Raw genomic sequence first — 13,545 nt, forward strand, 5'->3', positions numbered from 1 at the left:
CTCAAAGTACATGGGCACCTCCTAAACATGGAGGCAGATGACAGTCTGTTCTCGACGACCAGTTTGGCAGCTGACATCCCTGTCGTTGCAAATGGCAAATCCCTAGAGCTGTGCTTCTTCTCGCTGGTCGGGGTTCTGACTCGGTGTTGTTTGGGTTTGTCTCCATTTCCATTGAAGCCAGTAGGCTTGGCTCTCTTGCCCTGCCCTCCCCCTAGGAAAGCAAACCGGAGCAGCCAGTGCAGCAGCAGAAGATATCGACGCTCTGATTTCCGCTGCCATTAAAGCTGACAACACCTGCAGCTTCCCCTGTTGCAAAACCAGTGTTACGACTCTGGGCCAGCTTTGCCTCCACTGCAGCAGGCGCTACTGCCTCGGCCATCACATCCCGGAGGTATGCCTGCGCGTCAGTCCTTGCTGGGCGGGCAGCACGGTTTTAACGGGGGAATATTCCCCATCCAGCTCCCCCAGGCAGGATTTCCTTGCGAGGAGCCTAGAGCAGAGCCATCTCTGTCAGAGGTTTTGCTGGCACCACGACTAGGAAGAACAGCTGGGAGTTAGCATATAGGCTCTGCGTGTGTCCTGACAGGTTTTGCTTGCTTTGTACCCTTCAATACAACTTTTGAGTCAGGCAGATGAAGCGAGGCAGAGAAGGGGAGCAAAGAAGTGTTGGGCTTAAAGCAGTGACTTCAGGGAGGCCAGACCCAGACACTTCCCAGCTCCCCAGTAATTCCCTCCATGGCACAAGCCAAGCCGAGGCTTGAGCCTGTGGGGAGCCAGGTGTCGCGGGCACCGTTAGCATTTAGGCATTTCCTCAACTGCCTTGCTCTGCGCTGTGCAGCCTTGCCCTTATTTCCCCTCCACACTTGTGGTGCCAGCAAGCCCTCAGCCCCCTGTGCTCCACTTTCTCACCAGGGAGGACTCTCAAGCAACATAAGCAGTCCTGTGGTGTCGTGTGCCTCCATGGGGACAGTGCCAGGCTGGCCCATTTCACTAGCTTCTGCCTCCTCGCTGCTAGACAGCCCTTTCATCTCCACAGCTAGGGTGGAAAAAAAATAAGCTTGAACTGATATGAGGCTTCCTCTCTCACTCTCTCTCCCATCTGCTGTGGAGTCTGCACCAGTTAGTGAGCCAGCCTATAAATCCTAAGCAGAGATTTTCCCCTTGTCAAGTACTATCTGTTTCCATGGCAAAGAATAGTTGCATTTATGGTCATTCGCGATCCAGTCAGGATGTAAATTTATTTCCTGTCGCATCGCCTTTCCCTGGTGACTTGCAATGAGGATTCCCATGGGAAACTATTGGGAAGATACAATCCACTTCAAGTTTCTTTTCTTGCTTTCTCTAATCTCGGCCCCTTTTCCAGATAGCATCAGGCCTTGATGGGAAGCAGCCTGCGAGCTCCTACCCACCTTGACCTCCAAGCAGCATTAGCGCGCGTGCGCGCGCGCACACACACACACTCTCTCCCCCTTTTGGAGGGGCTGTAGCCTCTGCCTGCTGGAGGTCCATATTCAGCAAGTGCTGATGCACCCCTTGAGCTGTACCCAGCTGCTGACCCCTTCCCCATCCCGTTCAGCCCAGCAGGTGCCACCACTTGCCTATGCATAGGCAAGTAACTGCCTTGCCTGTGTGTTTTTTTAAAGCTTCTCTGGAGAGTCTGGTAACTGCTGGTACTGTATTAACAGAGACTGTCAGGAAATGGGAGCGCAGATTCGTTTCCAACTCTCCTACTTAATCATAGGAGAGCCAGCTGTTACCACAAATAGTGCAAGTATCCCCCAAATATTTAAACTTTTGGGAAGAAAACACTTAAACAGCCTGAACATTATAACAGCCCTCTGTATATTCTGCAAGGAAAGAAAATACCTTCATATTTTGTTTCCTGTTTTAGAGGAACTATAAGTAAACTAGAGTTTTTTGTTTTTTTTTTTAATGGGGGGGGCAAAACAGGTGGATGGTCAGGAACGCATGTTGAGGAGCTCCAGGCTCTGGCAATGCAAAAGGCTTGTTCCCATGTGAGCCGTTGCTGTTGCTTGGCCATGTTTCATGCCCGACAGCAGTGTCCCTTCTCTCTCCGGCAGGTTCACGGGTGCGGGGAGAAGGCCAAGAGCCACGCGCGGCAGCGGATCAGCAGGGAAGGGGTGCTCTACCCCGGCAGTGGCTCCAAAGACAAGTCCCTGGACCCGGCCAAGAGAGCTCAACTCCAGAGGCGCCTGGACAAAAAGCTTAATGAACTGACAAGCCAGAGAAAGAGCAAAAAGAAAGATAAAGAGAAATGAAAAAAAAATCTATTATTTCTGATATCTAAGCTAAATTATTTTTTTGACTTGAAATCACAGGTCAGACTAGAGAAACCAAAGATGCTGTTCAGGGTACAGGATCATGCTGATCCAGAGAGGAAGAAGGGAGCTCTCCTTTTGGATGGCAGACAACTTGGAGCCAGCATGCCATAAAAAATGGCTGAATAAATTGTCACTGGGCCTCTCTAAACCCCAGAGCTGCACTGGAGGAAGGCGAGCAGCTTTATTTATCCTGGTTATTTTTATTGACAAGGTAAGAGATGTATGCAGGGAGGCTGGCGAATGACAATAAAGAACGATGTTAAAACACCTAGAGCAATCAGTTGTCAGTGTGACATTTCTCTATGCTGCAGTGAGAGAAATGGCTGCAGGCAGTGGTGTGTGAGCAACTGAAAAAGCCTCTCCTCTAGGAAATATAACTAAGAAAATGGATCCATCTCCATTTAAAACCTTGCACAGAGAAGCAAGGGTCTAACCTGGGCCAGCCAACACCCACGCTGCAGCACAGGGGCTCGGTAACTGCCACGCCACGTTCATGCACCGTTGTAGGTATCACCCAGCACGAACCCTCGGGGGTTCCTCTGTGATCAGGGGAAATCTTGTTTTCTCATTGCAAGTGCAAAAATGCTTATGGCCGTTGCCTTCCCTCGCGTTTGCGTGCACCCGTGTGTCGGTCCTGCGTCAGCCCACCGAGGGATGCCTTGGCAACGCTGCCAGCACTGGACGCGGCCCCAGCTGCCTGTAAAGGGCTGGCGCCGCGTTGGGATGAGGGGACCAGATGGGACGTACCGGCTGCTGGAGGGAGAGCACAGGAGGAGGAAAAGCCAGGGTGGGGGAGTGAGAAAATCTGGGCAGCTCTGATCAAGTCTGATGCCTGTGAAGGATTGCAGGTGGGTTTTCCAAGAGCAAGAGGGATAGAGAGGCGGGGGGAGTGGGGCGTTTTTTTTTTTAGAGCACAAGTCTGACAGGTTGCAAATGCGTTCGGATATGCTGGAAAAAGACAGCCACTGCAGGGATGGGGGACTGACGTAGCATTTGTGTGTGCTCTTGTGAGAGAGAGGTCCTAAAGTACGTGCATGTGCAGGGGAGTGAGGGGAGCACGTTTTCAGGGGAGATGGGGACCCAGGGCAGCCTGCATATGGGAAACGTGCTTATCAGGGCAATGTGAAAGTAAGTAAGTGCAGGTGTGAACGTGGGAGAGAGAAATCCCAGCCCCATGTGCAAGCGAAGGGCAGAGAAGATGGCTGAGCAGGGCATCACTGATGGCGTTAGTTAAATCAATGAGAAATGGCTCATTCACACTTCCCCCCCCCCCCCTTCTTTCGCCTGTTCCATCCATTCAAGCAACGAAACCCATGACCTGGCTCACGCGGTAGCACTGGCTTTCTAGTAAACCTGGCTGCGGGCATAACAGCTCGCACAGACTTGACACATCAGCCCTAGCAGGGCACAAACCCAAATTGTATTTGGGCCATAGCTAATCCTGCTTTTTCCTCTCTCAAACCCACCGCCCCTGGGGCCTCACTGCTGCGTGGTCGACCCAGCCGCCAGCAAGGCTGCAGACACGGGGGAGGGATCATTTGGCCGGTGGAAAGCTACCGCCGGGGCCAGCAAAGAGAAAAACAGAGATTTAGTCTGACTGAAAAAAGCTGGAACAAAAAAATAGGGAAAAAACATCAACGCAGTTGTTTTTCTTTTTTTTCCTGGGATTATTTCTCCTTTTTTCCACCTCCACGCTGATAAAACGGACCCAAAGACCACCCGTGCCCCAGAGAAAATGCACCGTACCCAGCGGTCTATCAAACGTCTGCCGCTGGCGCCCCTGCGCTCTGCCGGCGGCGGCCGGGGGGAGCCCGGCGCGGGGCGGCCGTGCTGCTGGCGAGCCGGCGGGGAGCACGCGGGGCAGCGGCTCGCGCCGCGCGGCCCGCTTCGGGCCAGGCCTCGGGGCGCTCCGGCCGCAGCCTGCCTTCTCTGCCTTGTTTAAGCCGCCCGGGCGGGCTCTTCGCTGTCCCCAAGGCGCATGCGAGTGTGGAGCTGCAAAAAAATCCTCCTTTGCCTTAAAGTCACGGCTTTTAGCAGCAAAACCAGCCGGCAGAAAGGTCCTTTGGCGGGGAACTGCCGCGGCAGCGCTGCCTCTCCCTCCCGCCGTCGGCGTCTCGCTGAGCCGCTGCCGCCATCCCGCGGCTGCTCCTCCTCCGAGCGGCGCCGAACCCCCCCGGGGCGGACCGCCCGGCGGCCAGCGAGCCCTAGTTTCGCCGCACTGGGTGCCACATGGACACGGGCTTCCTCAGCGTGGCAAGCATCTGGTTCCAGTGGGTGATGCCCATGCCGCTGGCCGAGGGGCCGATGACCACGTGGCCCGTGTTGTCGGCTCGGCCGTCCTCGCCGCACTCGGCCACCGTCACCCGCAGCGACAGCTCCTGCGGAAACCACACCAGAGGGGCCTTATTTTTTTCCCCAGCCCGTGCTCCCCCTGCAAATACACCCTCCCCGAGCCCACGACGCCGGGCTCTGCTGCCAGCCGGGCTGACCTGGAGCACGATGGCTGGCACCGAGAAGATCATGGCCTCATTGAACACGGGGTTTGGGTCGTCCCGCTTCACCGCTGTCTTCTTCTTGCTGATCTTCCTCCCGTCCTGCAGCAGGTACACCTTGACAAAGGGATCTGGGAGAGAGGAAAAAAAAAAAAAAAAAAAAAAAGGACGGGGGAACAAAAAGAAAAATAGATGCTGTCAGCCGTGCGGTTCCCATGGTGAGACAGAGGGTGGGAAAACACCTCTCGCCATGGGGAAAGCTGGGTGTGCTCCCGGGAGCCCTAACCGGCACTGTGCAATGAATACTCGTGCCATGCATTAGCAAGCATAGGGCAAAAATATGCTCTACATATATATATATATATATATCTTCAAGCACGACCACAGCCAAAATGCCGGGGGCTGCTCCAAGAAAAGAGGGGATCAGCACTCGCCCCAGCCGGAGGCGCCCATGACTCACCGGCGGTTCCTTTGCCGTTGGTCCACACGAGGTTTTTGGCCTTCACCACCACCACTGTCAGGCGCTCGGCTGTGGGCAGGTAGCTCAGGGAGAGCAGGATCTCGCCCACCGAGTCCACTGTCTGCGGGGAAAGTGAAAGTGTCAGAGAGGAGCCCGCGGGAAGCAGAGAGATCTGATTGCAGGCCAAGGAAAAAAATATATAAACCCCCCCTTTCCAGTGGGAAAGGTGGCTCGCCTGCACCTTGTTCATGTCCTGCAGGTAGAGCCAGGCGTTGAAGGGCCGGGCGGGCAGGTCCAGGTCGGAGAGCTTCAGCTCAGCCACGCCGGTGCTGACGTTCCTCTCGGCCTCGTCGACGCCGAAGGCAGCGAAGCGCAGGCTGTTCTCCTCCAGCGCCGCCGGCTCCAGCGGCACGGAGAAGCGCTCGTCGAAGCACACCGAGCCGGCGCTCCTCTGGAGCTGCCGGAGGAGGACGGAGGGCAGGGAAGCCAGTCAGGGCGAAGGCGCCGAGAGGGGCCAGGAGAGCCCTGGCCGGGCCGTGCGGCCAGACCTCCCGCGCCGCCACCGGACCCCTCTGCCGCCGCAAAGCCAGAGGCTCACCCGGGAGATGCCGACGATGCGCTCAGCTGGGAGCAGGCTGACACGCACGAAGCAGGACTCGAAGCGGCCGTCGTCCTTCTCCAGCAGGTCCTTGCCCTGCAGCAGGGCCACGTGCAGGGCCTGCGCCCGCCAGGCGTACTCCAGGCTCACCTCCACCTGGCCCACCGTGAAATCCTGCCCGAAGCTGGTCCCAATGGACGAGATGGAGCTCAGCGAGTCAGCGGACACCGATTTCTTGAGGGGTCCGTAGGGCGCCAGCCCCAGCTCCCGGCTCATCAGCTCCAGGCCGCCCAGCTCGTCGATGCTCTCCAAGGTGTCGGCCACCCGCAGCCCGGCCGGCCGGCCCGGCCCCGGCCGCTCCGGTGCCCTGCGGCAGCCCGGGCTCCGGCCGGCCTCCTGCTGCGCGCCGCGAAGGAGACAGCCCGCATGGGACCCCTGCGCCGCGGCTGCCGCCTGGCCTGGCCGGGGCAGAGGAGCGGGGAAGGGTTAACCTGCCCCGAGCCGCCTGGGCCGGCAGGAGGGAGCTTTTTTCTTTTTCTTTTTTACCTTGTGGCGGCCCTCCGAACACGCGGCGCCGTATTTTTGCTGCAGGTATCTGTAGTCGTAGTTGGGAAAGGGCGACGGCGCCGGGTAGCTCCCGGAGCGCCAGAGCTTCCACAGGTTCACAGCAGCTATTCCCAGCAGGGCCAGGGCGCCAGCCACGTAGGTGCCCATCTCCCAGCGGGGCGGGCTGGCAGCCACTGCAGGAGGACGGGGTGAACGGGGGGCGAGCTGCGACCCCCCCCCCCTGCCAGTCCTCCCCAGGAGGGATATTGGACCTGCGCCATCCCCGGTCAAAACGCCTGTCTGAACCGGAACAAGTGGGCTGGGATGGGATTGGGGGGGGGGGGATCACATCTTCCCACTCTGGCTGCTTGCGCTGTTCCCACCCAGACTTCCGGAGCACTGCTCTGATTTTCCTCCAACGTCCCTCGCCCGCAAATTTGGGAATGGGGGGGGGGAGCTTCCCGGGGATGCGACCACGACCACGTGGAGGAGAAAGCTGGGCCCTGGGAGGACACGGCAGCCCGGGGACGGCGCAGCTGCTGCTGCATTGCACCAGCCTCCCGCACAGCAGCGATTAGAGCAACGCTGATCGTTCAGCGTAACCGCAAAAAAAGGCCGGGGGGGGGGGGGTGGGAAACCCCTTCTCATCTCAACGCGCTGCCACGGGCCAGCCAGGGCTGCCACCACCCACGCGTCACCTAGCAGCTCCCGCCTTCGGCAGCCTCCTCAGCAGCCCCAGCCTTGCCCTCGCACTGAGCTGAGCGGGGCACCCCAGCTCTGCCCAGGCGCTGCCACCGCCGCGGCGCCCTGGCACAGCCGGCCGCACAAACGCGTTCGCCAGCGCAGGCCAGGCCAGGCCAGAGCCGCCGGGACACCGGCCTCCCATTCCCAGCCTCCCGGGTTAAAGCGCTGGCCGCTTTTTCCCCATTGAGCCGTGCCCGGGGGCCCACCGGGTGTTTTCCAGATGCACTCACCACTTAAGTGGTACCTGCCTACGTGCCCACCTTCCATGGCTGGCGGTCTCCGCTCCCAGGACAGCCTGCAATGTGCAGAGGAAAGGAGTTAGGCTGGGGAGAGACGGCTTCTCTTTTTTTTTTTTTTTTTTCTTTTTTTTCCTCTTTCTTTTTTTTTTTTTTTCTTTCCCCTTGGACATACATAAATCTCTGCGAGCAGCAGATATAAACACTCGGTAGAGGCTTGGGCGAGAACAGGCTAGGCTCAAGTCATGCCTAGCCTGTATTCCTTTTAAAAGGAGTATTAAAAACATTCTGTTTCTTTCCGAGCTTTCCCCCCAACCACCGAACGGAGCCCTGCGAACCAGCGATGCCTTCGGCCGCTTTCCGAGGCATCCCTCGGCGAGAACCCGACCGACTGCGGTGTCCAGGAATTAACCCGCGTGCCGCTCCCCGGCAGGCTGTCCCGGGCCGAGCGCCGGCGGAGGGGGCTCACGGCGGCTCAGCCCGCTCCCCTCCCCGCCAGCGCTTCGCCAAGCCCTGCCCGCGGGGTGAGCGGGGCGACCGCCCGCCCGGCTGCCGCGCCGGCCCCCCGCCGCCTCCCCCGGCCAAGCGGAGCCCCCGGCCTCGTCCCGCGCCGCCCCGGCGGGGACCGACGCTGGCAGCGAGCCGCCGCCGAGCGCGAAAGGACGGCAGCTCCGCGGCAGGCGGGGAGCCCGGCTCCTTCCCGGCTCGTCGCCCCGGGTCTTACCTGCGCGGGGCGGGGGGCCGCCGGCGGTGGCGAGGGGCTCCCTGGGGCTCCAGGCGGGAGGGCGCGGTGCCGGCTGCCTCGGCGCCTCCGTCATGAGCCGGACGGCCGCAGCGCGTCTGCTCCCTCGGCCGTCACGGAGAGGGGAGAGAGATGCGGCAGTTTCCACGCTACCGGGGAGAGAGGGCAAAGGGGGAAAAAAATGCGGGGAAACGAGCGGCTGCGCAGCGCAGAGGCTCCGGGAGCCGCCGCTGGCGCCCGCCGGCTCCCCGCTTTCCCGGGAGCTTCCCACCGCTTTCGGGTGTAGCGGGGGCGGGGGGCAGCTCCTGGATCAAAGCAGCCCCCTCCCCCAAAGCGACGGAAGAGAGGGGTGCCCGAGGGCTGTGCCGCAGCGAGGCGGCGGGCCAGCGGCCGCCAGGCTTTGCCGCCCCCTCCCCGAGCCCCGGGCGGCCGGGGGCCGCGGCGGCGCTGCTCGCCCCGGGGAAGCAGACCGCCGGCGGAGCCTCCCGGCCGCAGCCTGGAAGCCTTCCCTTTTGCCCGGCCCAAATCCCCGGGCAAAGCTTTCCTCCCGGGGCCGCCAGCCCCTCTCCGCAGGCTGGCAACTTTCCTCGGGAAGGTGCTGAAATTCAGCCGCGCAGATGCGTACGCGCCTGCGGCCCGCTGCCCGCGCCGCTCCGCTCCGCTCCAGCGGCTCCCCGGGCCGGGGGCTGCGCCGGGGCCGAGCGCCCTCCGCGCTGCCCTCCCGCCCGCAGCGTGCGGCCGGGCAGCGACTCACCGCTCCGCGGGGCAAGCCCGCGCGGGGTCCGGCCGCGGGACAGCCGGAGGGGCCCCACGCGGGGAGCCGCCGCCGCCCTCCCGGCGCCGGCTGCAGCGGAAGGGCCGGGGCGGCCCCCGCGCACCGCCGGGGCCGCGGGGAGGGGGCGCCGCGCCGCGCCGCGCAGCCCCGGCCCGGGGGAGAGGGGGCTGCCGCCTGCGCGGCCCCTCCGAGCCGCCTCCGCCTCGCCCGCGGGCCGCTGCAGGCGCCCGGGAGGCGAGGGAAGCAGATTTCTTCCTGCCCCCGGCACTGCCTTCCTAAAGGACAGGGCAAAGGGATAGGGGAGCGCCGCAGGCCTTGAGGACCCACCGCGTCCGGGCCCCTCACGTACCAGCGGCAAAGGCAAGCCCCACAAGGGCAGCAAGCACCAAGGGGGCTGGAGGAAGCCCCTTTCCTCCTCCCTCTCTGCCTCTAGCTGCCCCTCTGCTCCCTGAGTCCGTAACTTCAAGAGCCAAGGGGAAACCTCTAGCTGACAACATCCACACCGCTTTAGATCATCCACCCATCCCACAACATCCACAATGCTCCACATCATCTTCCTTGGCCCCAGGGCTCCTGCACTCACACTGCTCAGGAGGTGCTCCATTCCCCCATGGCCTGGGACACCTTCACCCATCTGACATCCACTGGTGTCCTGCTGCTCCTTCCTTCTTAGGGAAGGACCTCCTCCTAGGCCCTGCTGCATCTGCGATGGCTTTCCTTTCTGTTCTCCCTTGGCAGCTCCTCCTTCATCTGGGAGGACCACCTGGCTGACCTTGCATGCCACTTCTCAGCTTTGCACCCTGCATCCCCTCCTCTTGCCTCCCCAAGGGAGCCTCCTCCGTAAGGCTCTTCAAGATTAAAAACAGATTACAGGCCTCCACTGGGTTTTGGCAGCTCAGTCTCTGAGTCAGCCCAGGCCACCAGCACCCTCTTGTGGGCCAGCACAAGGCTCACTCACAGTAAGGTCTGTGCTGCCCATCTCTGCTTTGCATTTGCTCTCCACAAAACCACTTCTGCCTCCAGTAGTTTCCCATAGCTGCTCCAGTTTTGCCAGAACAAGATGTTCTGTGCTAGCACGAACCTTGATACCCCTACCCGGAGTCTGCAGGCACAGAGGAAAACACATTAATTTCACAGAATGGTTTTGCAAAGAGTTCATACCAGCTCTATAGATAGGAAAAAAGTTTGCTGTGGTTAAATCTTGGCTATAAATGCAGCTGCAGTTGATCTACGGAAAGCTGTTTTAAGTAGAATTTAGTTTGGCTGAGTTTTGGTAACCTCTACAATGTTTGAGTTTGGCATCTATAGGCTTCATTAACATACAGATGCCATCCAATCTATTAAACTTTAATTTCATATTGCTAACAAATTGCAAGTTTATTATTACCCTTGTGTTTGGGTCAGGCTCTAGATAACTGTGGAGAAAAATAAATACCAGCAGCAGGATGATACAGACTGAAAACCAAGCCCTTTTAAGGACCGCAACACATGGTTGCCCAGAGAGGTTGTGGAGTCTCCTTCTCTGGAGATATTCAAGGCCTGCCTAGATGCAACCCTGTCTAACAAGCTCTAGGTGACCCTGCTGAGAGCGGAGGTTGGACTAGATGATCTCCAGAGGTCCCTTCCAACCTTGCTGATTCTATGAGCATCATACCAGTTCAGCTAGTAGTAAGCTGGCCCAGGCTAACCCTAGTCCCTCACTCTCAGGACCACCAAAGCCTGCTGAAGGAAGTGAGCCATGTTATTAAAAACATGCCTCACAGCCATCCTGGAGCAACTTAACACACCCAAACTGCACTACAACAGCGCACTGGAACAGGTTGCCCAGAGAGGTTATAGAGTCTCCTTCTCTGGAGATATTCAAAGCCCACCTAGATGCAACCTGTCTAACATGCTCTAGGTGATTCTTCTTGAGCAGGGGGGTTGAACTAGATGATCTCCAGAGGTCCCTCCCAACCTTAACCATTCTATGATACACTACTATACACTGTGGGGACCTTGCAAAGACCCCTCAGCCGCTCGTGCAGGGCCAAGTAGCGTTCACATTCCGAGGCTAGCAGTAGCATCCAAGAGCTGGCCTAGTAAGCACTGACTGGCTCCCAGAAAGACCTTCCTTGGATGAGGCACCAATTGCCCCTTCTCCTAGGATGTGAAGTTTCTAGCCTGACAGCAGTTCCGTGAAGCATCTGTATCAGCTACACACCCAGAAGAAAAAGCAAATTTGTGTAACCAGACCATAACTACCTCAGCTGCAGGCCTGTAAGGCTGTACTGGAGATGTGGGCAGGCCAGACAAGCACTGCACCAACACTATCCGTGCTATAACAAGTAACTGCGGCCTCTTGCTGCAATCATCTCACCAAAAAATGAGGACATCCGCCATCGTGATCTGCTTGTGGCAGTGTGTTCAGCCAGCTTCCTGTGAAGTAAAGAGCTATTTATTTATTCCAAAATATCTCACAAGTACTGATCATTCTTACATACTCACCTATGGGGTCTCATTTTGCATCTGCCATAGCAGCAGAAGGCTTTTCAGGTGCTCTTTTAGCCCTGAATGATATACCTTTATTACTTTCCCCTGCCCAAGTCTGAATTTCTGTAGAAAACACTATATAGAACAGTATTCTGTAACCTTTTAGAAGTATTTTAAAAAACCACAATTTATCCTTTTAAGGAAGGAAAAAATACACACAGAAAGACATGAGAATATGCTTGATCCTACAGGACACCATTAGCGGCTGGTGAACAGAAGGCAACAAATGTTTAAATAGCCCAATAACTAGCTATGTTGTGAAGGTTGGGGGCAGCCTTGGCTGCAGTGACCATGAGATGGTGGAGTTCAGGATCCTGCAGGAAAGAAGTAAGGCAACAAGCAGGATTGCAACCTTGTACTTCAGGAGAGCGGACTTTGGGCTCTTCGGAGACCTAATTGGAGGAATCTCATGGGTTAAGGCCCTAGAAGGAAATGGGGGTCCGGGAGAGCTGGCTAGTATTTGAACATCACTTCCTCCAAGCTCAAGTGGTGCATCCCAAGGAGAAAGAAGTCCAGCAAAGGGGGCAGGAGACCTGCATGGACGAGCAAGGAGCTCCTGGAAGAACTCCAACAGAAGAGGAAAGTGCACAGAATGCGGAAGAGGGGACAGGCTACTTGGGAGAATTATAATAATGTTGTCAGAGTATGCAGACATGCAATGAGGAGGGTTAAGGCCCATTTGGAATTAAGTCTGGCAAGGGATGTCGAGGACAGCAGGAGGGGCTTCTTCAGATACATCAGCAGCACAAGGAAGACTAGGGAAAATGTGGGCCCACTACTGGATGGGGTGGGGCCCTGGAAGGCTACAGAGAAGGTAGAGTTGCTGAAAGCCTTCTTTGCTTCAGTCTTTACTGCTATAGGCAGCCCTCAAGAATCCCAGAGCCCAGAGAAGAGAGAGAAAGCTGGGAGAAAGGAAGACTTCCCTTTGGTTGAGGAGGATAGGATTAGAGACCTTCTGGGCAAACCTGACATCCACAAATCCACAGGTCCTGATGGGATGCACCCACAAGTGCTGAGGGAGCTGGTAGATGTTGTTGCCAGACTGCTCTCCATCATCTTTGAAAGGTCATGGAGAACTAGAGACCCAGGCCACTACAGGCCCGTCAGCCTCACCTCCATCCCTGGAAAAGCGAAGGAACAGCTCATTCTGGATGTCATCTCCAGACATACGGAGGAAAAGAAGGTGATGAGGAGTAGTCAGCATGGATTCACCACGAGGAAATGCTGCTTAACCAACCTGATAGCCTTCTATGATGGAGTGACTGGCTGGGTAGATGAGGGGAGAGATGATGTCCACCTTGGCTTCAGCACGCCTTTCGACACTATCTCCCATAACATCCTCCTAGGCAAGCTCAGGAAGTGTGGGTTAGATGAGTGGACTGTGAGGTGGATTGAGGACTGGCTGAAAGGCAGAGCTCAGAGGGTCGTCATAAGTGGTGCAGAGGCTAGTTGGAGGCCTGTGGCTAGTGGAGTTCCTCAGGGCTCAGTACTGGGGCCAGTCTTGTTCAACTTACTCATCAGCAACCTGGATGAAGGCACAGAGTGCCTCCTCAGCAAGTTTGCTGATGATACCAAGCTGGGAGGAGTGGCTGAAACACCTGAGGGCTGTGCTGCCATTCAGAGAGACCTGGACAGGCTGGAGAGTTGGGCAGAGAGGAACCTCCTGAGGTTCAACAAGGGCAAGTGCAGGGTCCTGCACCTAGGGAGGAATAACCCCATGCACCAGTACAGGTTGAGGGCTGACCTTCTGGAGAGCAGCTCTGCAGAGAAGGACCTGGGAGTCCTGGTGGACAAGTTAACCATGAGCCAGCAACATGCCCCTTTGTAGCCAGCCAAGAAGCCCAACGGTATCCTGCATTAGGAAGAGCGTTGCCAGCAGGTCGAGGGAGGTGATCCTGCCCCTCTACTCAGCCCTGGGAAAGCCTCATCTGGATTCCTGTGTCCCATACTGGGCTCCCCAGTACCAGAGAGAGATGCTGGGGAGAGTCCAGCAGGGCTACAAAGATGACTAGAGGACTGGAGCATCTCTCTTACGAGGAATGGCTGTGAGAGCCGGGCCTGTTTAGCCTGGAGAAGAG

General features: G+C 57.8%; 2 protein-coding genes across 5 annotated transcripts in view; one reads left to right on the forward strand and one right to left on the reverse strand.

Moving 5' to 3' along the window:
- IGHMBP2 (immunoglobulin mu DNA binding protein 2) overlaps positions 1 to 2,619 on the forward strand; it is a 45,081-nt gene extending 42,462 nt beyond the window's left edge. Inside the window, exons 14-15 of the mRNA XM_062576405.1 lie at positions 216 to 391; positions 2,082 to 2,619. Of these exons, the coding sequence (XP_062432389.1) occupies positions 216 to 391; positions 2,082 to 2,279 (374 nt within the window). The 3' untranslated portion in view covers positions 2,280 to 2,619. The remainder of the gene's footprint in view (positions 1 to 215; positions 392 to 2,081) is intronic.
- A 1,568-nt stretch (positions 2,620 to 4,187) lies between these two features.
- Positions 4,188 to 9,701, reverse strand: SYT12 (synaptotagmin 12). 4 transcript variants are annotated; one of them, XM_062576408.1, is made up of 9 exons: positions 9,519 to 9,701; positions 8,143 to 8,309; positions 7,443 to 7,477; positions 6,439 to 6,632; positions 5,893 to 6,291; positions 5,536 to 5,751; positions 5,295 to 5,415; positions 4,832 to 4,965; positions 4,188 to 4,720 (listed from the first exon to the last, which is right to left on the reverse strand). In XM_062576408.1, the coding sequence occupies exons 3-9, from the start codon at positions 7,447 to 7,449 to the stop codon at positions 4,547 to 4,549; spliced, it is 1,245 nt and encodes a 414-aa protein (XP_062432392.1). In that variant the 5' UTR covers positions 7,450 to 7,477; positions 8,143 to 8,309; positions 9,519 to 9,701; the 3' UTR covers positions 4,188 to 4,546. The 4 variants fall into 4 exon arrangements, with proteins under 4 accessions (XP_062432392.1, XP_062432390.1, XP_062432393.1 ...); XM_062576406.1 differs by having other exon boundaries at positions 7,413 to 7,477; XM_062576409.1 differs by having other exon boundaries at positions 7,427 to 7,477; positions 9,519 to 9,700.
- Between the last annotated feature and the right edge of the window lie 3,844 nt (positions 9,702 to 13,545).

This window comes from Rhea pennata, chromosome 5 (genome assembly GCF_028389875.1).
Source record: "Rhea pennata isolate bPtePen1 chromosome 5, bPtePen1.pri, whole genome shotgun sequence".
Taxonomy (NCBI): Eukaryota; Metazoa; Chordata; class Aves; order Rheiformes; family Rheidae; genus Rhea; species Rhea pennata.

What these genes read in the sequence shown, in the direction of transcription:
- SYT12 (XM_062576406.1), bottom strand. Translation starts at nt 7,449, where the DNA reads ATGGAAGGTGGGCACGTAGGCAGGTACCACTTAAGTG. An exon ending in GTTCGGAGGGCCGCCACAAG is followed by an intron (nt 6,292 to 6,438) that starts GTAAAAAAGAAA and finishes CGCGGCGCGCAG; the next exon opens with CAGGAGGCCGGCCGGAGCCC. An exon ending in ACCTGCAGGACATGAACAAG is followed by an intron (nt 5,416 to 5,535) that starts GTGCAGGCGAGC and finishes CTTTCCCCGCAG; the next exon opens with ACAGTGGACTCGGTGGGCGA.